This window comes from Mesoplodon densirostris, chromosome 4 (assembly GCF_025265405.1).
Source record: "Mesoplodon densirostris isolate mMesDen1 chromosome 4, mMesDen1 primary haplotype, whole genome shotgun sequence".
Classification (NCBI taxonomy): domain Eukaryota; kingdom Metazoa; phylum Chordata; class Mammalia; order Artiodactyla; family Ziphiidae; genus Mesoplodon; species Mesoplodon densirostris.
Genome location: NC_082664.1, coordinates 152,467,312 through 152,492,076, shown reverse-complemented (window position 1 = coordinate 152,492,076; position 24,765 = coordinate 152,467,312). Strand labels below are relative to the sequence as shown.

General features: G+C 52.1%; 1 protein-coding gene and 1 pseudogene across 1 annotated transcript; both read right to left on the bottom strand.

The window, feature by feature from the left end:
* Positions 1 to 799: 799 nt before the first annotated feature.
* On the bottom strand, positions 800 to 4,039 carry LOC132488200 (small ribosomal subunit protein uS10-like; annotated as a pseudogene).
* CTSH (cathepsin H) lies at positions 3,679 to 23,464 on the bottom strand. The gene is made up of 12 exons (XM_060097497.1): positions 23,335 to 23,464; positions 19,749 to 19,780; positions 18,988 to 19,093; positions 17,355 to 17,425; positions 16,671 to 16,775; positions 14,066 to 14,152; positions 13,250 to 13,305; positions 11,377 to 11,458; positions 9,971 to 10,039; positions 7,321 to 7,427; positions 5,440 to 5,565; positions 3,679 to 4,647 (listed from the first exon to the last, which is right to left on the bottom strand). The coding sequence occupies exons 1-12, from the start codon at positions 23,423 to 23,425 to the stop codon at positions 4,572 to 4,574; spliced, it is 1,008 nt and encodes a 335-aa protein (XP_059953480.1). The 5' UTR covers positions 23,426 to 23,464; the 3' UTR covers positions 3,679 to 4,571.
* Positions 23,465 to 24,765: the final 1,301 nt, after the last annotated feature.

Sequence of the window (24,765 nt, the reverse complement as noted above, 5' to 3'; positions counted from 1 at the left end):
CATTTTCAGTTCATTTTTATATGTGGTGTTAGGTAAGGGTCCAACTTCATTATTTTGCCTGAGGATATCCAGTTGTCCCAGCACCATTTGTTAAAAAGATTATTTTTTTCCCATTAAACTGTCTTGGCACCCTTGTTGAAAATTAGCCACAAATGTATAGGTCTCTTTCTGGATTCTCAGGTCTGTCCCATTGATCTGTGCCTATCCTTATGTCAGTACGACAATGTCTTTATTATTGTAGCTTTGTAGTAAGTTTCAAAGTTGGGATAAGTGAGACCTCCAAATTTGCTTTTCCTTTTTAAGATTGTTTTGGCTATTCTGGGTCTCTAGCATTTCCATGTGAATTTTAGCTTGTCAATTTCTGCAAAGAAGCCAGGTGGGATTTTTTTTTTTTTTCCAGGTGGGATTTTAATAGGGATTGTGTTGAATCTGTAGGTCAGTTTTGGGAGTATTGCCATCTGAACAGTATTAAGTCTTTCAATCCACGAACATAGGATGTTTTTCAATTTATTTAGATCATTTTTAATTTCTTTCAGTAATGTTTTATAGTTTTCATTGTACAAGTCTTACACATCTTTTGTTAAATTCTTTCCTAAGTTTTTTATTCTTGTTGATTCTGTTGTAAATTGTTCATTGCTAGCGTATAGAAATGCAGTTGGCTTTGTGTGTTCATCCTGTATCCTTCAAAATTGCTGAAGTTGTTTATTAACTTCAGTAGTTTCTGTGTGTTGTGTATGTGAATTCCATAGGATTTTTTTTCTTCTTTTTTTAAACAACATAATTTCTCAAAATAATTGATTTAAGCATCTGCAGTGGTGACTTCAACCCTTGACTCCTGGCTCAGTACTGGTGAAAGTAATCAGCTTAACCATCTCAGAAGGACTGTGCCAAGTCAGCTGCTTGTGGATCCTCATCTGAAAACAGTCCCATATCTTAGAAACTTCACCACAAGGAGTTTTTCTTGTAGTGATTCTTCAGAGTCTTGGTAGGCACCTGAACTGGTCCTTTCACTTTGAGATTTTTTGCCTTTGCACCACTGATCAAGACAGCACACACCTTCTCCAAAGATTTTACACTGTGGCTGGTCAGGGTAATTCTAATTCGGTGAATTGCCACCTCTGGTTTCGAGGGTGTCTTTCCGGTATCTTTAAAAGCCGTGGCTGCGTCATGGCTTCCTGAAAGACTGTTCCTCCGGGAGATGGAACAGCACAGCTGTGAATCAGGAGCAGAAGTGGGCAGTCCAGGGCTCCACTGGGGCTGCAGCTATGTCTGCATCTTCCTCAAAGAGCAGGATTTTCTAGATACAAGATCATGTCATCTGCAAACAGATGGTTTTACTTCTTCCTTTCCATTCTGGATGCTTTGATTTCTTTTTTTAGCCTAAATGCCCCAGGTAGGACTTCTGATACAGCCTTGCATAGGAGTGGTGCTGTGGGTTTTTCATAGCTGCCCTTTATCAGGTTGAAGTTGTTCCCTTCTATTCCTAGTTTGTTGACTATTTTATCATGAAGGGGGGGTGGTGTTTTTTTTTCCCAAATGCTTTTTCTGTGTCTGTTGAGATGCAGTTTTTGTCCTTTATTAATATACCATATTCTATTAATATGGTATATTACATTGATTTTCTTATGTGGAACCAAATTTTTATTCCTGGGATAAACCGACGGTGTGTAATCTTTATATGTTGCTGGATTTGGTTTGCGTGCAGCATTTTATTGAGGATTTCTGCATCTGTATTGATAAGGAACATTGATCTGTGGTTTTCCTGTGATACATTTCTTTTTAATCTTTGGACCTTATATTTTGTTGTTGTTTTATTTTTTACTTTGTTGTCTTTTCCCCCAGCATGGGAGCTCCTTAGGGCCAAAGATGAGTACCGTAAACCTCAGATCTCTAGACCTCAGCACAGGGCCTATGTGGAGGGGTAAGGAGATGGTGACTGAGACAAATGAGGCAGCTTCTGCCCTGTACCAAACTGTCTTCTGGATCCTTGGAGTTCAAGTGCGTTTGGAATGTTTTTATCCCAGTTAGATAGAACCTTTCCTGCTGCTCTCTAAATCCAAACAGCACCAAGGCATGGGTCATTTTTCCTGTTTCACAACTGTCTTGCCTGCGGGGATGCCGGGAGCATCTTTGTATTCTCCCAGGAGCCTGGTGTAAGACGGGAGTTGCAAATAGCTGACACTCATAGTTGTTTGGTAACTGAAGGAGAGGGTGGGAATTGGCCTTTGCAAGCCCCCTTTATAGGAGATCCATGATCACCTTGTGGTTTGAGGGCTGCAGACATCCTGGGAGCTTGTGGAGAGAGAGCCTGCATCCAAGTCCAAGCCCATAATCTGTAATGAGCTAGGAAACCCCCCAGATGAGGTTAATTTTGAAAATGGTTATTTGCTTTTCTGTGGTAATTTGAATTTCTCTGAAACCTCATCCAGAATCTTTCTCTAAAATGAATGACTTAATAAAAATGATTATTAATAACATTGGTTATATTGGTTCATTAATTTCAACAAATATTACATACTATTGCAAGATAGTAATAATAGAGAAAACTGGGTGTGGGATATATGGAAGCTCTTTGTATTATCTTCACAATAATTCTGTAAATCTAAAACTTAAAAAATTTTTAAAGTTTACTTAAAGGATATAATGCTGAGTGAAGATTCAGGTTAAGCTGTTTTTCCAAATAGCTATCCAATTTCCTAGCTCCTTTTATTGAATAGTAAAAATTGATTTGTCTGTCTGCTACTTATGTATAGACTTCTCATATTCTCATAATCTGGGTGTTAGTCTACTCTTAACTGATACACTCTTCTAAGTGTTGACATTTTATACATTTTGATATGTGAAAAAATCCATTTTCATTACTCAGTTATAAAATCCATCTTGGGCTTTTTCTCCCCCAGGTAAATAGAAAGTATCAAAAAATTATATTGGGATTTTAGATGGAAATGTACCAAACCTGTATTTTTATTTTGGGCTAGAATCACTTTATTTATGTTAATCTTTCAAGTTCAAGAATATGGTATGCTTCTCAATTTATTCAAGTCTTCCTTTACAGTTTTTAGTAATTTAATCATTTTCTTCATGTAGGACTTTTGTGTATATGTGTGTGTGGTTATTCCTGGCTACTAGTTTTGTTGCTACAGTGTAAAATATTTTTCTTCTGAGTTTTGTCGAAGGATTTTGATTTTTTTGTATCTGTATCTGGTAAGCAGCCACTCTCTGAACTCCTTTCATTAGCTCTGAGTTTTAATGTATATCCTCTTGAATGTTTTTAGCCACATTAGTATACTGTCTGCACATGTTAATGTGGTTTATTCCTTATCACAGCAGCCAGACCTTCCAGATTAATGTTAAGCAACTGTACTGATCTTGGGCCTATTCGTTCCATGTCTGCCTTTAATGGAACTCCTTTTATACCACTGCCCTGGGTTTGGGGATCTTTATTGTATTAAGGAATTATGCTTTCATTTCATGTTAGTGTTTTTTAAAAATGTAGAGTAGATTAACTAGAATAAAATAGATTGAATTTCATCCGATTACTGTTAAGTTTACTAAGTTTTTGTCTTGACTTATTGTTGTGGTGTCTTATGTTACTAGACTTTTGTAACAGATTAAACTACACTTGCATTCTCTAAATAGGGCGTGTCATGAAAATAACAAGTCTTAAGCCATTAGCTCTCCAGGAGGCCCAAATGACATGAAAGATTTTATTAGGTACATCTGTGAACTGTAGGACAAACAGCACCAACTCGTGCCACAGACCCTACTCCCTGGAGCCCAGAGGCATCGGGAAGCAGCAGAGACTCCATGGCCACCCTCTGGTTGGAGACCCCATTTTCTCAAGAGAAGGGATGGTGGAGGTGGCGGGAGCATAAGGGGAGGAAGAGATGGGGGCAGTCCCGGGCGGAGGGGCAGGGCAGTAGGAGCAGGAAGCTGGGACGGGGGAGGCCCCGTGGAGAAGTACAGGCTTCCGGGCCGGTATTGTGGGTTTGAATCCTGGCTCTGCCAGGGCCTGGCACACTAGCTCCTCCTTCCCCATGCGGGGACGAACAGTCAAGATCTCAAGTGAAACCTGTTCTTCCTCCCGGGTCCCACCTCTGGGAGACAGTGGCGCCAGCACTCACGCCGTCCTCCCAGCCAGAGAGCCGGCCACCCCTTGGGGCCTCCCTCTTAGGAGTCCAGGGCCCGGAGGCAGGCCCAGGCCCCAGCACACAGCCTGACTCGGGGAGGTGCTCACTGAAGGTTTATTCAATAAAGACCACAGCAAAGACTGTCAGTGGAGCTTCCTCCAAATGGGAAAAGCAGCCCTTCTGGGAAGAAAGAACATTCTTTGTCCATGTGGTGCTGAGTCAGTTAAAAACCATGCTTAAGGCACATGGTGACCTCTGTCAGAAGACGTGCGTGGGCTTGTTGCTCCATGGAATTCTTCCTCGTGGTTTTCTTTGGGTTTCCAGGCTCGGGGCCCTGGGGGGTCTCCCACGGCTCACTTCTCCAGGGCAGGGTTTTAGGCCCCAGGCTGCCCGGTCCTCCCTCCATCCACCAACCAGTCGCTGCTGCTGCCGCCGCCCGGCTCACACCAGGGGGACGGGGTAGGAGGCGCAGGCTGCCAGGCCGCACATGTTCTTCCCGCGCTCTATGAGGAAGTACCTGCACAGAGGGAGGGGCTGAGGCCTGGCTGGCAGCTTCCTCTCCACAGGCCCTTCCAGAACCAAGGTCTGACTCTAGGGATTAGGCCCTCTGAATTGACTCACAAAACAGCAGTACTGGGTTTATCTGACCACCAGGAAATCTCTGACCTATGAGTAACTTCTTCCCTCGACCTGGCTGCCCCCTGAACCATATCTCACTTGTCCCAGAGTTTCCTGAGGGCCCGGTTCTTAGCACTGCCTAGGCCCTCACGTAGTTATTTAATCACCACTGGGACCCCTCGGGTAACAGGTGAAAACCCCCTTTTCAGATGAGGACACAGAGTCAGAGAAGAGACAGGGACAAAGTCCCGTCAAGGTTATGTACGCAGGCCACCTGATTCCAGCCCCATTCTAGAAGGAGGAGCTGTCAGCCATCGGATAAACTTGGTGCTTGGATTTCTCACCCACAGGCCCTTCCAGACGCTGGTTTAGTCCCAGCAGGGCCCTGTGTTGTGAACTGTTTCCTAGTGGTGGTCATAGAACCTCCTGAGCCAAATGGACTCCTGTTCTGGACACAGAGTCATCAAAATCTGGGGTCCAGGATGGGAGAGGGGCTGCTGGAGGGTTCTTGGAGGTGTGAGGGTTACATCCTCATGCTCCCCTCTCCCTGGCCTGGGCTAAAGGCTCTGTTTAGCAGCCCCTTCTTGGAAGCCACATTTGAGGTGGAGACCCCCCCCCCGCACACTTTGAGGGCCCCCAGACCTGAGCAATCACGCCCCCTCCCATCACACGGGACCTGGAAGCTGCTTACCCCTTCATTCCCCACTGGGGACCCCAAGAGTTCTTCACAATCCAATAGGGTATCCCATTTTCTTCTCCATACCCAACAGCCAGGACTGCATGGTTTACTTTATCTGGAGTTTTATGACAGGAAGTACTGGAAAATGAAAATGAAAGAGGCTTGAAAATATGGAAAATATGTGGAACTTCCGTGGCGGTCCAGGGGTTAGGACTCTGCGCTTCCACTGCAGGGGATGTGGGTTGGATCCCTGGTCGGGGAACTAAGATCCGGCCTGCCGTGCAGCACGGCCAAAGAAAAAAAAAGGTGATTCGATCACATCCAACAAGTGAATTAGAGCAAGGTTTCGCAAAGCGGAGACTGGGAGGCATTTAAGGTGGTGAATTAACTCTCGTTTAGTCACAGGGCAAGAGAAGTATTCTCTTCAGCCCCTTGGGTTCTTCTCACCCAAAGGAGCACGATTTAGTGTGGTGCCGGCCCAGCTCTGACACCTGGCGCTTTCCGATGCCTCTTTCATAACAAGGAGCGAGCAGCCCTCCTGCTGCACCTTCTGAGGGCAACAGTGTCCGGCTGGAGTTTCACGTGGCATTGCTTTGTTGCCACTGTATGTAATTTTAAGATTACCTTGTATTTGGGACAATTACATAGGTTTCTCTCATGTTAGCTGGTGAACTAGTTCTCATGAGGAAATTCTGAAAATTTCAAGAGGACACACTGCAGTGGTCGTGTGATCACTGAGACGACGTGTCACTGAGTTGTTGGTACGTGCCAGGCCCGGGGACGAGGTGCAAGACACCAGCAGCGTGCACAGCTCTGCTCCTGGATTTAGGGCCCTCGGCAGGGAGGATGGCAGAGAGGCTACGTCTGTACAGTGGACCGAGGGCTGTGATGGCCGGGGGGCTGACAGGAGCCCGAGGGAGGGGATCCAACCAGGTGGGAACGGGGTGGGGCAGGGGCACAGGGTGCAACAGGGAGGACGCGGGTGGCTGTGACGGGACATGAGCTTGGAGAAAGGAGGACCAGATCACGAGGGTTCCCCCGGCCGAGCTAAGACACGGGACGGTGGGGAGATGCTGGAGGATGGAGAAGTTGGTGTGGCAAGAAGGGTGTTCCAGAAGGCTGACTCTGGCTCCGAGTGGAGGATGGACCAGCGGTGAGGGCACAAGGACAGAGCAGGAAAGAGGCAAGGGTGGGCAGAGACACGGGGAGGGAGCGGAGAGCACGCTTCTGAGCAGTGTTAATGGGGCAGCGTCTGGTGAGGGACGGAAACACGCAGGATCTGAGGTTTCCACGGGCCACCCGGGCCATCCAGCTTGATGCAGTGGCAAGGCCCTTAGATCTGTGCATCTAACGCCCGGCAGAGACCAGGCTGGCGGATGGAGACTTGGAATTTCTCAGCAAACAGCTGGCCGTGGAGTTCAAGGAGTGTGTGAGAAGAGGGCAGTGGGCTGAGGAGAAAGCCCTGGAGAACACCTGCACTTAGGAATGGCCAGGTGACAAGAGGCCATGAAGGAGACGCTACCGGAAGTGTGGCCGAACTCGCATTGCAAAACAGGCAAGAGGCCTGGGTGAGACGGCACCGGTGTTGGGGAACGCGGGCTTCCTGAAAAGCCCTGCGGTGGAGGCTGCAGCCCGGGATTCTGGCGTCTGAGAGCAGCTATTTCCTATTTCACAGCTTCAAATTTCTGAACACAGGTTTTCATCACGAGGCAGCTCTTCTGCTGAGGAAGGGTGAGCTCTGGACTCAAATGGGGGCCGGGACCCCAGCCCTGACCAGCCATGTGACTGCCTCTCCTCCTCCCACTTGGGGACCGTGGATCCTGACCCTCAGGGCTGCAGGCTGATGCACTGGCGGAAGGTGCGAAACGCCCACCCAGCCCCTCCCCGGCTCACCTGGAGTAGACACCCTTTTTGTACATCAGAAAGTCATCAGTCACCTCGAAGGCAAAGCTCACAGGGTTGTACAGGGCCACCGCCTCCACCATCGCCTCCTCGTCGTTCTGTGGACAGAGGGGCCGACAGGTGGACACACGTGGCCTCTCCCACCTCCCCACCCCACTTGTGAAGATACGGCCCTTTGCCCCGAAGTCGGGGACAGAGGCTCAAAGCGATGGTTCTGAGGAGGGAAGAGAAGTCTGTTTAGACCAAAAAGCTGCCGCCAAGGGGGAGCCGCCCCTCCTTGCAGCAGAGCCAAGCCCTGGGTACTGGGGGCTGGTGTGGGGGCCCTTGCCCTCTTGCGCCTGAATGGCCGGGATCCTTGGGGTTTTTTATTTGGCTTGTGGGCCCCTCCTCCCAAACCCTGGCTCCCCTGTGACCTCCCTTGGCTTTGCTGGGCTGGACCGTGCGCTCATCTCTCTCCCCCTCCCTGCTCTGCTCTGAGGGAATCCTGCACCCTTCCGGGTCAGGCCCAGGGTGCAGCGTGGACTCATTCGCTCACTCACTCACAGCCACATGCCAAGGCCCTCCCATGGACCAGGGGCTCCAGGGGCTCCAGAGATGGGTGTGACTCCCCCACTCCCACCCGCAGGACCCCCTGCACCCACAACGCCAGTCTAAGGAGCTTTTTTTGGTAGAACTCGGGGGTTAGAAGTCGATGAACAGATAAGGCCCAGACGGTGGTAGGAATGTGTGTGCGTGCCCGAGGAGGATGCATCCCCGTCCAATGGGGAAGGTGGCGTGAGGAAGTCAGAGGCTTCCTGGAGGCTGCGGCTTTGGAACAGAGCTGCGGAGATTGGGCGAGAGCAGCAGTTGCAATCACCAGGGGAGCTTTACAAAAATCTCAGTGCCCAGGCTGCGCCCCAGACGATTACATCGGCATCTCCAGGGTGGGGCCCATGCAGCAGGATTTCTTAAAGCATCCCTGCTGGGACCTACCGGGTTAGCGTGAGCTAAGGAGGCCATTCCCCTGGCTGGAGACGTAGGGAGTTGAAATGAGGGTGAGCTGAGGCCAGGGCTCTGCTGAGGGAGGGTCAGGCTGGAGGGGCTGGGGCACCAGCCCTTCCTCCGTCCTACCTCCCTGGAGGGGCAGGCAGTGACCCAGCTGCAAAGAGCAAAATGGCTGCCTGGTAAACAAGCCGCTTCCTTCCCTGTGCTCAGAAAAGGCCTTGTGAGCGCAGACAGGTCAGGGCAGATGAGACCAGGAAGGCACGGAGGCCTGCTCACCTAGAGGGGGAGCATGTCGTGGGGCCAGCTGTTCCTGTGGCCATGCCTCGGCCCTGCCAAGGAGGGCCGGACGCCAGTGCTGGCCTGCTCTTAGGGCCCTGCAGGTGCCATGGGCACCAGGCAAAAGGGATACCTTTGCGGTCCCGGTTCACTGCCTAATGGGATATGAATGGGCCAGAGTGGGTCAGCCCTTGGTGAGTGTATCTAAGAGAAACTGGCTCTTGTTTGAAGATAAATCTACCATAGTCAGAAACATCCCAAATACAGGGTGTAGATTTTGGAATGACATGGTCTCCGTTCAAATCCAGCTTCCACTTCTAGCTTTGTGGCCTTGGGCATGTTACTTAACCACTCTGAACCTTTCTTCACCTATAAAATGAAGGTGATAATGACATTTATCTCCTAGGGTTGTCTTGATAATACATGTTAAGTGGTTGGTATAGCTCCTGTCAGCACTCCATAAATTTCATTACTGTTGCTGACTGCATGGCACATGCTTTAATTAAATGGTAGCTACTGTCATTACACAGACATCATGTTTGTGACTTACGCACACATTTGTGGGCACACACCCTCAGCCTCCTGCTCTCATCAGCACACGTCACACCTACAAACACCCGTGGAAATATTCTTTCACTCTTTATGCATGTTCGCCCATGCTTGCAAACGTGCAAACAGTGGAGTCACGAGGGCTGTTCACACTTATTCCGGCTCCCTCTCGGACAAACAGAGTATGGTTTGTACTGTACTGAAGTATGGACTTCCCCATCCACTTGAGGTTAGGTGTGGCTGTGTAACTTGTTTTGGCTTTAAGAGCCAGTGCATAATTTACCCCTCTCTTTCCTTCCACCTGGGTCCTGGAGTGAAGCCAATGACACAGAGAACAGCCCTGCTTAAACCAAGAGACATGTCACATGAATGAGACATAAAATCTGATTGTTTTAAGCCATCCAGATTTTGGAGCTGTTCCTGCAGCATAACCTGGTTTATCCTGACTGACGCACATTCATACTCTGTGCGTTCACCTTCAGTCTCGCACACACATACCTGATATCACACACATCCTCACATCCTCTTTGGTAGGATGGGGATTACTGCTTGCATTTTACAGACAAGAAAACTGAAACACAAGATGGAAGAGTTGTACAGACCCAGGTCAGAACCAGAGCACCCGACCGCCAGTCTCTTGCTCTTTCCCTTCTGTCTTCCACCCTGCCCCCGTCATGGTGCTTGAGATTCAAGGATAATCAAAACTTTTGAATCAAAGTGATGTGCTGCTCGGAAAGGCTGCCCTGCAGTGCCCATTGGCCATCTGACGGCAGTGGAGACTGGCCTCCAGATCAGAACACATTCCCTCTCCGAGAGAAGGATCGGTACTCACCATTGTGATGTTGGCTACATCCTTGACAAAAGCAATGGCCTTACTGGGCTGGAACTTGCAGTCCCCATCCTGTTCAGGGTGGCAAAGGTCATGGAATACAGGTTAGGGATGCTCGGCCCCGGGCTGAGACTTCAGGCCTCCTCTATGCAATTTGATAATATTTATAAAGCAAAAGCTACAGGTCCCAGGGCCTGGGTGATGAGGTCACTTATGAGAGAATTAGAGGCCTCCTTGCCCTCAAGGACCTCACAGTCTAGTGGGAGGGAATGGTCCTGTGCTGGCTTTGGCAGAGGTGGGCTCGCATGGCACCTGCTGGGAGCACGAGGAAGGGGCCTGGCCCAGTCCAAGGAAGCTTGCCGAGAAATGGAGCCAAGTAAGAGCCTGCACAGCAGGGGAAGGGCGGGCCAGTCTCAGCCCAAGGAACTTCACCTACAAGAGGCAGGTGCACAGGACACACGGAGGGAAGATCAAGCCCTTCTGAGGCGGGAGAGACGGTCAGGATGACAAGAAGGCAGGACCTGACGTTTAGGAACCAGCAAGTGGGTGGGTGGGAGCAGAAGGCTTATGAAGGGGAGAGTGAGGTAAAAGCCAAGACTGGGAAGACAGATCTGCATGAGGTGGGGGAGGGCAGGACTCGAAAGGCAGGCGGAAGAGTCTGGAGTTTCTCTTGCAGGCCCTGAGGAGCCTTTGAAGAGTTCTGAACAAGGCAGGGTGTGGTCAGAGCTGAGTCTCAGAGGCCACTCTGGCGGCCCCTGGGTGGGGGGGGGGCAAGGAGAGGGCACCCACAGTGATCTAGGGTGAAGGGAAGCCGAGGTCCGAGCACAGGCAGGGACACAGGATGGACCAAAGGGGCAGCTGCGAGAAGGTCTAGGATGGTCAGAAGGCCGACTGAGGCGAGGTCTGGGTCCGGGGGCCGCCCCCAGAACGGACCACTGGCCGCCAAGACATTTTAGGGAAGGGTGGTCCTCCCGTCGCTGAGAGGGGAGATACAGGAGGAATCCCGAGTTTGTGGGACAGTCGAGGTGCCCAGCCGTGCACAGGCGGGGTTGAGGTGATGGCAGGGGAGGCCCTGGACAAAGTGGGTGTGGGCCCAGGAGTGCTGTCCGCACGAACGGGGAGGGAAGAAGCCAACAGATGGCGTCGGGTGCACTCACGGCGGGCGGGGCAGCCTGATAGTGCTGCCAGACATGGGGCGGTAAGAGGCCCCCGGCTGGCTGACAGCTGGGGCTTGGGCAGGCAGAGGAGGGGAGAAAGTGAGCTGCAAGAGACAATTCTGAGAATCCAGCTGGAAGTGGGGAGTCCTCCAGGGGGGTGCGGGGGAAGAGGTGTGTTCCGAGGCTGGGACAAGAACGGAGATGGGGAGCACTGCAGATCGAGAAGACGGAGCCCAGGCTGCCCAGAGTTACCTGGCCCTTGTAGGGGTAGGTGTCTTCACCCATGATGCCCTTGTTGTACCGGATGTACTCGAAGGCCTGGCTGGGGAGACCCCTGCAAGAAGCATACACAGCTGTGCCCACCGGAGACTGGCCCCGATGGAGGTGGGGCCTGCAGGGGCTGGAGCTTGCCAGACGTTTGCCCTGGCAGGGCTGGGAGGCTGTGGTTGGGGCATGTCCCAGGGGCAGAGAAGTCTCCGAGGGGCTAGCAATACCACCCTGTTTGCCCGGCCTCAGGATACAGCTCAAAAGACTCAGAAGAGGCCATCAAGGAGGGTCCAAGGTCCAGCCACACGTGCTTCCGTGGGACAGAGGCCTCTGGAAGCCAGGCCCCTCGCTCGGTCAGGAACAGGACCCGACAGGATCTTCCCAGCTGACTGTCATTGCCACCACCGTGCCCACTGGGCCCCGCCTGGGCAGGCGCTCTGCAAACATGACTCTCCAACCCCTCAGAACCCTGGGAGGTAGCTGCTGTTATTTCTTGAAGCTCAGAAAGGCTGAACAACTTGCCCAGGGCCCCAAAGCTACAGCCAGGATCTGATTCCAAAGGTGGATCTTCTTCTACCTCGTGTTGCCTCCTGGAGTAAAGAAGACTCAACAGCTATCCAGCCACAGCTCCCCATCAACCTCCTGTCCCTTCTGGTTTTTGTCCAGAGCATCTGTCACCACCCCACCTGCGGCACAGCTAGAACATCAGCTGCTGTATCCCTCGTGCCTACATACAGGGCAGGTGCTGTCGTACTTGCTGAATGAACGAAAAAATGAAGTAAACCAAAGCAAACAGATCCCTCGGAAAAATGGTGGGGCCCCAGGATGGCCTTTCAGACTTGTGATGGGTGGTGTTTATAAGTTGCAAAGAGGAAAGAGACCAAAAAGCCATGAGGCTAACCATGATATGATGGTGGATCAGCAACTAGGCCGTGGCTTCACCCCTGACTCCCAGACGCAGCCCGAGCGTGGAGGCCCTCGTGTTGGCTCTGTCAGAGCAGGTGGAGCACCAGGCCTTCCCAGGACTCGCCCGGGAGAGGGATGGGCCGCAGGTAGGCGAGGCTGGCAGCGTGCCCTAGGGGACCACGAGGGCCTGGCTTTACACACGTATGTTCTGGGAAAGCCACTCATCCCGAGGAAAGGTCTCAGAGCACGTGAGGAGGAGACGAGGGCTGGAGACTCGGAGAAACGTGGGTAAATCCCTAAGAACCTGTGGGCCAGAGGAATTCCCTGGCGGTCCAGTGGTTAAGACTCGGTGCTTTCACTGCTGTGGACTCGGGTTTGATCCCTGGTCGGGGCACTAAGATCCCGCAAGCCACGTGGTATGGCCAAAAAAATAAATAAAAAAAAAAAGAGCCAGGAAAGCAGGCCCAGCAGAGACGCTGCCTTTATGCCTGAACCCTGCACCACATCTACAGGAAAGCTCCTCCACGCGGCCTGCCGAGCTGGGGTGGCTAGAGCTTTAGAGAACTTGTGGAAAGGCCAACCAGACACCTGTGTGTGTATCTTGGTTTTGGAGGATGATGTGCTTCTCATTCTATTAATTCTTTCGGCCACTCGCCCAGAGGCCTTGGTGGCCGGTGAGGCCAAACGTGCTGTGGGGTGAAATCCGGGTGACACCAGGGAACGAGGACGGATCTTGGAACCAGCCAGGCCTGGGCTTGCATTACAGCTCTGGCCGTTCCAGCTGAGGGACCTTAGGCGTGTGAGGTGACCTTCCCCCTCCACAAGCGGGGCCGATTTTGCTCCCACCGAGGGCAGAGGCTGTAGCAGTGCCCGGCCCGTACGAGGCCCGACAGAAGCGACCCCGGGAAATGAGCAGGGGCTTTGGGCCCCCCTCCCCCGGTCAGGGCCATACCCTTGGCAGCCGTGATTGTTGAAGTTCTGGGCGCAGTCCACCAGCTGCTGCTCGGCCTGGAGAGAGGAACGCACGCCCTGTGAGCTGAGCGCCTCCAGCGCGGGGCCTCCCGAGCCCATGCCTGTGGCCCTGCCCGCCCGGGCCCAAGGGCACCAGATGGTAAGCTTCCGGAGGGCAAGGGCTGTCTCCCCAGAAGCCGTTCCCTGTTGGGGAGAAGCTCAGCGACGGCCTGGCAGCCAAGCAGGCAGGTGAGAGGGCGTGGGGGGCCCTGGACGTGTGCACGTACGTGCGGCTCCTGGGGTCCCGTGGCGGCAGATGGGAGGGGGAGGGGACAGGCCTTCCCTCAAGCCGGTTCCTGGTGGCCCTCACCAGCCTTGCCGGCCCCTCTTCCCCACACAGGAGGCAGCGGCTGGGCAGTCACCCCTCGCTCCGGGGGCTCAGGGGTCCCCGCTCGCTCTTCCCTGCCTGAAGGTAACCAGCTGGAGAGCGGACACAGCTCCTACAGGGCTGCCTCCCAGGCAGCCTCTGCTCTCGGAAGGCCTCAGGTGGCCACACCGAGGAACACCCCGACCCACCCAGGGATGAGCCCTTGGGCCATCTTCTCAACAAGCCTCATTCCTTCTGAAGTGTCAGCTGAGGTCTGCACGCTGCACGTCCGTGAGGCTGGGACACCTGAAGTCCAACTGAAATGGCACTGTCAGCTAAAGCCACAAAGAAGCCTGACGGCCCAGGCCTGGCCCTCCAAAACAGGCCTTGGAGCGAAGCTGTAACCCCTCTCCCGCATCCCTCCCCCAGCACCGTGGCTGATCCGCTCACCAAAGAGGGCAGCCTCCCAGTTGCTATGGCGACAGCAGACTCCAGGGCCCCAGTGGTGGAGAAGGTCCAGCAACTGCCGCAGCTGCCCTAGAGGCCAAGGGGAGGGGAGGGAGGTCAGGGACCAGGACCCCTTGGGCTCCCGTGACTTCAGCTGACAAAGCCCTGGCCCACACTGTCCACTCTGACCCTTACGAGGCCGGCATCCTTCTCCCCGGGTTGCAGATGAGGAGGCCGAGCAGCCACCGCTGACGAGCGCCCGTGCACTCCCAACCCTGGCCCCTCGCTACCAATCCCCACCGGCCTACCTGACCAGAGCCCTCCCTCCCGACCCCATTCTGTGCTCTTCTGTTCTTCGGCATGCGGGAATTAGCTCCCCGACCAGGGATGGAACCCGTGCCCCGGCAGTGGAAGCGTAGAGTCTCAACCACTCGACCGCCAGGGAGGTCCCTCTACTTCTGAATCTTATGCCGGCTCCTCTTCTTCCCACTGTCTTCCAACAGAAGGACTCGCCAGAGTCCTGTTTCTAGAACCTTCTCTCTCACCTTTCCACCTCCAATCTCACCCACAGTCCCAACCGTTAAACTGACAACTCCCCAAACGCTCAGCCCTGACCCCCACCCAGGCCCAGACACCCTGTCTCCCAGATGATCCCACCCGTATACACACCAAACCCCTCAGACTCTGCGTGTCCTGCCCCATCCGTCCATCTCCCCGTCCTCTGCCACGGTCACTGCCGCTGCCCGGCCACCTTCCTCCCGGCGCCTCCCGAGGGCTCAGCGTCGGGCGCTGGAGCCTGCCAGCCTGGTTCAAATCATAGCTCTGCCCCACACCCACCGTCCGGCCTGGGCGAGCTGCTGCCCGCTCTGACCCTCGGTCTCATCATTTGTAACATGGGAACAGCCGTGCTTGCCCCACAGGGCTGTTTGTCAGAGGGGCAGATGAGATCCTGCCGGTCGTGCAGTTACCCCACCGGCTCCGTAATATCAGCTGCTGTTTGTGTTTTTCTCTCAGCCGCATCTTGGTCTCTTTTCTGCCCCTTGCTGGTTCAGTCTTCCGTATTTCCCTTCTGAAACGTCTCCTAAGATTCCCTTCCTCACTGTCCTTGTTGAGTCCTCACTGCTTGTCTCCCTGGAAAGAGCCTTCACCCTACCCCGGGCCCCAGTTCTTCCTCTCAAAGCCTTCCCTCGGCAGGGAGGGAGGGCCTGGTCAGAGCGTCTCTGGCTGGTCAGAGGCTGGGCTTGGCCACCACTGCAGGAGGCAGGGCAGGGCCGAGTGGCCAGCACTGGCCTTGAGCAGAGACCTGGATGGAAGGGCCCTCTGTCGTCTGCTTGCCTTGTACCTTCAGCGCTTCCTCCTCTGTAAAGTGAGAAACCCTCAAGGCTGCTGAGCTAATGTCAGATGCGGTCACCGTATCTGTAACCGCATGGTGTCTACAGTGAGAGACCACACACACCCATGAGGGTAATCGCCTTGTTCTGGCCCCTCCGCCCCGGGGCTCCGTCCTGCCCAAGGGTCAGTTAACACAAGGACCCAGAACGTTCTTGGCAGACTTCCCCTTCTCACCTGCCCAAAGGGTGAGCAGGTTTCAGGCTTCCACATTTAACGCTTGTTGCTTTGAACGGTCATGGAATTCTCAGATGGTCTAAAAGCTGCCTTTGGGACTTGGGGCAGAGGGCCGACTTCATTCTACCCCTCCGACTGCTGGGAGGGGAGACTTGTTTTGGCTTCCGGGTGCTGGTTTAAACGTCTAGATCGCTAGGCAGGTTCTGGGAACCCAGTGAGCCTGGGAGGATTTGGAGCTGTGCCATGTGGCTTTAAGGAAAGGGAGAAAATGTTTCTCATGAAGAGTTTCAGTGGAAAGCAAAGTGCTTCCAGGAGGGAAACCTTCACCTGTTATTTCCTGGGATCGAGAGGTCGGCATCTTCCTGAAGAAGGCCATGCACTGTCACTTCCAGGGGACAGCAGGGGGTAGGTCCAGACTCTCCAGGACTGAGCAATGTGCTGGGACCCTCCAGCCAGCGGCCCGGTCCTCACCTCTGTGAGTGCGGGGAAGACGCCGCTACTCCCTTTGCCAGACATGCTGTGCCCTGCAGGGGGTGCTCCTGAGAGCACGTCTGAAATGCTGGGTTCCATTCTGTTCACTAACCTCCTGCAGCTCCCTTATGGGAAAGCAGCCAGCCAGGGAGGGGCTGGGCCCTGGTGCCTTGTGCAGCGTATGGAGGACGGGGAAGAAAAGATGTGTGGGCAGTAGGAACGGGGTCCCGGTGTGCAGTTACTGAAGGGCACACAGAACGTGATGTTTTGGGTGACTGTAGAAGAGACCTAGGGCCAATGGGGAACTTTAGACAGTGGGGTGGAACATGGGGGATGGGTAAACTTCAGCCCAGTGAAGAAATAGGCTTTTATCCCCCAGAGCCATCCATAAAAACAATGACCTCCCAGCCTTTCAGAGGAAGGCAGCTAGAGAGATGATGAGAAAAAAAATAGAGTTGGGGATATACTCTCTGTGTTTGGGGATTCTTTTGAGTTTTTCTTCCTGGCATACTGCCTGAAAATGTGGCTGTTTGGTGTGGGGCGGGGGAAAGGTGGGGATTGTCAGGCATACCTGATTTTTCACTGGTGAGACAAAATTTCCTTTCTTCCGCCAGTCCATGGAGGGTGGGTAGGGACCAGTACCCCGAAGGTAGTTACCTTTGGTGGCTGAGCAATTCTGAAACAACGAATTACATTTTTTTCAGGGGGAAGAAGAGAAACCGTTATGATGGAAAAGTATGTAATTAAAGTGGAATCACCAAGAGAGAATAAGAAAGACTGTAGCCGTCAGACCATCCCACCTCCACCCATCGGTTCCAAATGCTAAATGACAGGTCCTTCTGGGAGCCCAGATTGGGGGTAGTTAGGACAGGGTAGGCGGATTTAGCAAATAAAAATACAGTTCACCCAGTTAAATTTGAATTTCAGATAAATGATGAATAAGTCTGTAGTGTCTGTCCTGTGCAATATTTAGGATATACCTTCACTAAAATATTATCTGTTGCTTATCCGAACTTCAGTTTTAAGGGGCAACTGTATTTTCTCCAGCAGCTCTAAGTTTGGGGTCTGCATGAGGCCATGAGCATGGACTGACGAACTGCTGAGAGCTGACATGTCTGGATCCCCCAAGAACCTGGGGGCCCCCCAGCTGCAGCTGGGGAGGGGCCGAACCACTCTGGAAGCAGAGCAGGCTATGAGCTGATTCCAAAGGTTTGAGCGAAAAGACTCAGATTTGGTCACAATGAGTAACACCCACCTGAGGCTCTGACCAAAGATACTTGTGTTTTAATTCAGCAAAGCTCATGTCTGAAAACAGGTTCAGTCCCACTGAAAAAGAGAAGGAAAAACCATAAACAAAAAACACAACAAAAAAGAGGAGCTCAGTAAGTCACTAATAAAGAGAAAAAATAATGAAACCCCACGTTCATGTGTGTCCAATTTACAGCCCCCTGCAACTTGGCTCCTTTAAATTTTTAAATGTCATGTACAGTTGACCCTTTCAAAAAAATTTTTTTAAATTTATTTTTTATTGAAGTATAGTTGATTTTACAGTTGACCCTTGAACCGCATGGTTTGAACTGGGCAGGTCCACTTACACACAGATTGTTTTCAATAGTAAATACTGCAGTGGAACATGATCCCAGGTTGGTTGGATCCTTGGATGCAGAACTGTGGAGACAGAGGAACTGGGTGTACAGAGAAACCGTGTATGTGGAGGGCAGACTATAAATTATACTCAGATTCTCAGCTGTGCAGAGGGTCGGTGCCTCTAACCCCGCATTGTTCAAGGGTCAACTGTAATTCAATATACGAAGGTCAAACTCACTTTGCTTCAGAATTCCCTGGGGAGCTTGCCTTCTCTTTCTTTTTCTTTCTTTTTGTAATATTTATTTATCTATTTTGTCTGTGCCACACGTCTTAGCTGTGGCCCACGGGATCTTTGCTGCGGCATGTGAGATCTTTTAGTTGCAGCATGAGGACTCTTAGTTGTGGCATGCATGCGGGATCTAGTTCCCTGACTAGGGATTGAACCCGGGTCCCCTGCACTGGGAGCGCAGAGTCTTACCCACTGGGCCACCAGGGAAGTCCCGTGGGGGAGCTTTTCAACAGTACATATGTCTGGGCTGCACCCTGGAGATGCAGACGTAACGGGTCTGGGGTGGGGCCTGGGCACCCATATTTTTAGATACCCCATCAGTGAGTCTGGTGAACAGCAGGGTACAGAACCAGCACACCTGCGCCAAGTGCCTGCCCACCTGCCACCTCCTTCAGTCTTCCTAACCCGCGAGGGGAGCGTTATCCTCTCTACTTTACAGTCAAGTAAAACTTCAGAGCGGGGTCACACAGTCAATACTGGGCAGAAGTGAGATTCAAGCTCAGGTTTCCTTCCACCTCATGCTTTTGCCCACAATACCAACTTAGCTGACACTGCCGTCATTTCTGAGCCCTTGGTATACACGCACTCTGTGTGTGTTTCTAGTGAAACTAACCCGGAGGGAAGGCAGATGTCCTAAGAGGCTGCTCATGAGTCCAGGGCATGTCTCTAAAGAGGCTTCCCTGACAGCAATCCAGGGGCTTAGCATCTGGGCTGGACCCGCAGATGGCAGGAACAGGGCAGGGCTTCTGTACACCTCCCGTAAACTTCACAACCATCCAGGGGTACAAGCATCGTCCTAAAGCTACAACCCCTTGAATCTCAGAGAATAATGGCGGAGCCAGAATCTGAGGTCAGCCAAGCCCAGCTTCAGAGCCTGGTTTGCTGCTCCGTCCACCCCAAGCCCCTAGTGGGCCCTTTAATCAGTGGCACCACTCATTGATTTCCTTCCAGATCTGAGATGCTCCCTCCTGCCATGGGCGAGCAGCTCGGAGGAAAGGTGTCCCCACGGTACTTTTGAATGTGTGGTTCCCGGCGTTGTGGGCATTGATCTTCCTCCAGTTGCTGACAAACGCCTGCAGCCTGTGGTGGTACTCCTCCAAGCTGTATTTCTTTTGGTGCTGAAACAAAACACATCAGCAATAAGTCACAGAAACAGGATGCAGCTCACCCAGAGGGAGACAGTTTTGTTTTCTAAGAGGAAGATTGGAGGTTTTCTTTCTGCCATGATTCTCAGGCCAAATCTGTATCACAGGCAGGACACTGCCCTGGGTCTCTGTGGTGAAAGTCGGGAAGTTACAAAGCAACCCCCCGCTGCCTCTGGGGACCTGTGGCCAGAATGAAGCCCATGCAGCTGCCAGAGAGTCAGCCAAGAGACCAAGAGGCCCTGGTGAAGGACCTGCCAAGTGCAGGTCACCTCTGGACACCACAGCTGGTACTAGGTCAAGTTAATGGCAGAAATCACCATTTTTCAAAAATACGCACACTAGTGTTTTCCAACTGATTTTGCAGCAAGCACACAATGTGACGTGAATACAAAATACAGAAACAAATCTCAAGGCTTAAAAGGCTCCTAGCCAACTTCATCACTGGGGACCACTGGAAGGAATTCACTTAACTGAATCTTGCCCAGTGCTTGACCGATTCCCAGTTGGGAAAGACCCAGGGAGATGGGGTTGGAAAATCCCTCTTCATTATCTCAAATCCAGCACAGTTTCATTTGATAACAGGAAACTTAGTGAAGTGAAAAACTTCAGAAAGAAGTTGGACACTGACCTGCAACATCCATGACTTAAAGTGAAACTTCTCTGCAAAAAGAAAAAAAAAAAAAATTAGGCCTGGGTGTCTTGCAGTAACGTCTATAGCCAAGTAGGGCACATCAGAACTGATTTGCATTTTAGGGAACTGGGCTAAATTTAACACATCAAAAATGGTGTTATCTAATGCTGAACGTGAAGAGGAACTCAAACTCTTACCACTTTTGTACTCCAAATTAATTTTGAAAAACTACATGCCATTAACCTATGGTATTTTTCTTTTTTCGGTACGCGGGCTTCTCACTGCCGTGGCCTCTCCTGTTGCGGAGCACAGGCTCTGGACACACAGGCTCAGCGGCCATGGCTCACGGGCCCAGCCACTCCGTGGCATGAGGGATCTTCCCGGACTGGGGCACGAACCCGCGTCCCCTGCATCGGCAGACGGACTCTCAACCACTGCGCCACCAGGGAAGCCCCTAACCTATGCTATTAAAAGTCAGGATAGTGGTGATCCTTAGTGGGGGTACAGAGGGGGCTTCTGGGGTGCTGGTGATGTTGTATGTCTTCATCTGGGTGCTGGTTTCACGAGTATGTTTAGATTATGAAAATTCATTAAAATGCATAGTTAATGATTTGTGCATTTTTCTGTGCCATACTGCAGGAAGAAGTTAATTTAAAAACCTATATATCCCAAGTGTGGGCAAAATTTTGTTAAAGGGACAGATGGTAAATATCTTAGACTTCGCTGTCTCTACAGTCGGTTACAACTACTCAACTCTGCCCTTGTGTGTGAAAACGAAGGGGTGTGACTGTTTCAATAAAACTTTATTTACAAAAAACGGGCTGGCCAGTCGTTTGTACACCCCTACTATATCCACCCTTGTACATTTTTAAGTTATCTAAAAACTGCACTTCAAATTTTCATAGCTGCAAAGGATGTACTCCAGCTTATTGTAAAGAATGACATATAAAAATAAGACTGTTACATCATTCTTTTAAAGCTGGCCAGAAGGATCCATGATACCATCATGATTTGATATCCACCATCAATAACATGAACAAGTCCTTCTATAAGAGCTGGATGTTTTAGATAGTTTCTTTTTCTCCTTGAACTCCCATCTCCATCCACATCGCACAGAATTTTACCCTAAGGGAGCATCTGTTTATACTTGGTCGCTCTAGCATCCTTTTATGCAACAACAGGAACAGAAAGTATACATTTAAATTACTTTTACTTCCTGTGACCCATATACCTCTATTATAAAAATTTATTCTGGATTAAGTCATCATCATCACCATCATTATAAACCCTGATTAAAACATGTCAAATATACCTTATGAAAAGTATTTGTTAAACATAAAAAGTAAACTTGTATTGGAAAGTCATCTCTTAATGAGGTAAATTAAACTTTACTAACAACCCCCCTCCCCATGGATTTATATATTCATGGGTGAATATTACCTATTTTCTTGAATGGGTTAGCATTAATTCTGGTCTTTGTCTCAGCCCTTTAAAAGGGCTGAGAAATTCTGCTCAAATAAACAGGATTGTTCATTGCTTATTGCTTCTGGGAACAGAAGGCAATTTTTAGAGCAGTGTCACTCAATTCCTTGCACTCCTTCCTACGCCCCAAATCACATGGTGCTCCATTACGCAACATTATTTCTAGGACCCTGGCAGCTGATACTTCGGTGAGGTCCTCTCTTCTCTTGGAAGTAAAGGGTTTGGAAATAGATTCCCTGTCTGTGCCGGTATCACTTGGAACTTTTTGTGTTTCCCCACCGATCCACACCCCACAGTTTGAAGATCACTGTTGTATGGAATTTAGGATCTCCCCTTGTGGGTCACAGATCTGTTCCAGAAAGCAAGTGATAGCCATTTTCCTTGGAGAAGAAATGCACATTTCCCCAATATATGCCCTGCGTGGGGTTTCAGAGGATTGCAAATCCTAGTTAAGGCCCTGCTACAGCTGATGGCTTCAGAGGAAGACAGATCTCAACTTAGGACCAGGGTTTAAGGCAGATGGAGTTTAGGACAACTGACCAGTGCTTGCCTCCAGAGGTTTCAAAAGCAACAAGCAGGTGTGAAAACCCAGTATTAGTTCTCATTCACTGGAGGTCAGCAGAAGAAAAAGCCAGAGATGATCTTGGGCGAGAAAGATCTCTGGTGACCCTTCACCCCAATCTCAGATAGATCCATTTCAATCCATTGTGACTTTTGGAAGAAAGCACACATCCTTTATGTACCGCGCTGTCTCGGGGACCACGTGGGAGTATCTAGAACAGGCATTAGCCTGTTTTTGTACGGCCCACGAGCTAAAAGTGTTCACACTTTTAAAAGGTTTTTAAAAAATGACATTTTGTAGCACCTTAAAATCATTTGAATTCAAATTTCAGTGTCTATAAGTAAAAGTTTCCCGGAATACAACCCACTCATTCATTTGCACACTGCCTATGGCTGCTTTCAACACAAGTAGCTGCTACAGAGCCTGTGTGGTTCACAAAGCCTGAAATATTTACTATCTGGCCCCTTACATAAGGAAAAGTTTGCCAAGCCCTGCTTTGGTGTTAAGACGGCTTCCAGCACTAGCCCTCCTCCTCCACGCAGGCCACAGCCAGGGTAAAGCAAAGCCCTGGCTTGGGGGCAGCTGGGTTTCCCTTAGGTTGGGACTGAGCTGGAGCTGGGCATCCTCCCAGGTCTGCAAGACTGGGGGACTTCCTTGGACAAATGGGTCGGGAGGAATAAGGCAAGATTCTGGTCGAAAAGATTCAGCCCCAGTGATCTTTGTCCCATCCCCAGGCTGCTCTTTGGTTACAATTCTTTGTCCTCAGGGTGAGGGGGCTGGTGGTCTGCTGAGGTCAGAGCCTGTGGGCAGTGGGCAGAGGCTGAGTTGGGGGAGTGGCAGAGCAGGAGGGAGGCTGCAGGGGCGAGTCTTCAGCCTGGGGAGGTGGCTGGACCCCCAGCAATAGAAGGGGTGTAAGAGCAGCATGAAGCTGGGCCACTCACAGCCCACCTGGCCATAAAGGGGAGCCCTGGGGCTGGACCTTACCACCCTGAGCCCTTGGAACAAACACCCTCCGTCTTCAGGGGCTAAAACTGCTATTGGTCTAAGTGCAGGTCACTCCTCCAAACAGCCCGTCCAGCCCATTGTACAGACAGACTCTCAAGGCGCCTCTGGGGATCCCCTATGTGCCAACTCCCTCGAAGCTACGAGGAAAGGCTGGAAAGTCCCTGCTTGCCTCCGGCAGGGGCAGATCAACGTCTTCTAAGTCTCCAGGTGGGGGGTGGAGGGCAGAAGGGGCCGCGGACTGCTGTGGCGTTCGAGTCTCGGCAGCGCCCCGAGCAAGGGGGACCCTGGGCACCTAGCCACCCGCTCCTCGGCTCACGCGAGACGCCCGCCCTCCAAACCTCCCCCTCCTCCCGCCCCCTCCCCGTCACACAGGTCACCCTGGTTGGAACCCGGTTCCCGACCCGAAGAGCCCTTGAGCCTCGGGCCTGGGAAATGCGCTGCCCGGCTGCTCCCGAGCCCAGAGTCCCCACCCGCCCAAGGTCCCCCGAGTCTCCGACCTGCCGGGCCCCTTTCGGGGGGCGCTCGTCCCCGTACCTAGGGAGCTCACTGCCAGGTCGGCGGCGCCGCAGGCGGTGGGGCCCAGGAGCCAGGCTCCGGCGCAGAGCAGCGGCAGGACAGCCCACATCGTGGCAATGGCAGCGACCCGGCCGGCGCACTGACTGCGAAGGCCGCGGGGCAGGCAGCCAAAAGCCGCCTCCGGGGGGGCGGGAGGGCGCGAGGGGCGGGGCCGGGAGGGGGTGGGAGGGCGGGGGGAGGAGGCGGGAGGCGCGGGGAGGAGGCGGGAGGAGGCGGGAGGCGGGGGCAGGAGGCGGGAGGAGGCGGGAGGAGGCGGGAGGCGGCGGGACCCTGCAGGACTGCCCGGAGCGCCAGGCTCATGGGAGTGGAGCGCTTTCGACCTCCCGTCCTGGTCACATCACTCCCCTTTCTCCTTCTCCGCAAGGAAGGGCAGAGGAGAGTTGGACCGCTCCGTCCGGCGGGGTCCTAGATCTGCCGGTCTGTCGAGACTGGCAGGCACTATGGGCGAGGGTGGTGCCTGTCCCCACCCCAGAGCCCCCATCTCCCACCCTCATTAATCACATTCCCCTGGTTGTCCCTTGAGCCTTGGAATGAACTTAAACTAGAGGAAGTAGATAGCTGTTTCTATGAGCTTGTTCCACCCCTACCCCCGCCCCCCCCACCCCCGCAGAAAGTCTAAAGTCTTTCTGCTGAGAAAGTCCTATTAGCAGCTGTAGGGCCATTTTTTCTTTTTTGCAAATCTGAAAAAAGGAAGAATATGATTTATAAGAGCCCGGGTGTGAGATAAATAAAGCAATGAACATCTCCAATGAAGGAAACATGCACAGGGGTTGCTTCAAGGGAGAGGAGAGGATGATCAGACCTGCCTGCAGCAACCTGTCAAGCACCCAGTGGGTCCACGTTCTTCACTTAGGTCGTCACCCTGCCAAGTGGCAGGTTGTGGACCTGCCATTTTACAAATGGGGAAACTGAGGCTCCAAGAGTTGATGGTAACGTTCCCGGTAAGCGTGCAGAAGGAGTCTGAACCCAGGTTTGACCTACTGCACTTGCTCACCCTGCTCTTTTGCAGCCCGAGGCATTTCGGTGTGGTCAGAGCCTGTTAGGGCTGGCCTCTCAGATGTGAGCTGTCTTATGTCTCCCTCCCTCAGACAGGAGGAAACCTAGTTCTCACCCGACTCTGCCTGTGAGGCTCCTGGGGAAGCAGATTCCTGGAGTTCTGTCTTGGGATTTGACTAGCAGCTCTGGGTATGGCTCTGGAATCGGCACTTACAGGGCTTCAGGGTGACCACTCAGGGTGGGCACTGAATCTGCATGAAGGTTAGCAGTGCCAGCAGACACTGTCTTTTCAGATAAAGCAGATCTTTGTCAGTTTATAAATCAGCCCCTGTCTGGATGCCCCTTGGGTGTGCTTTGAGGCAAATGTCTGAGAAAAGACCCTGCATGGTTGCT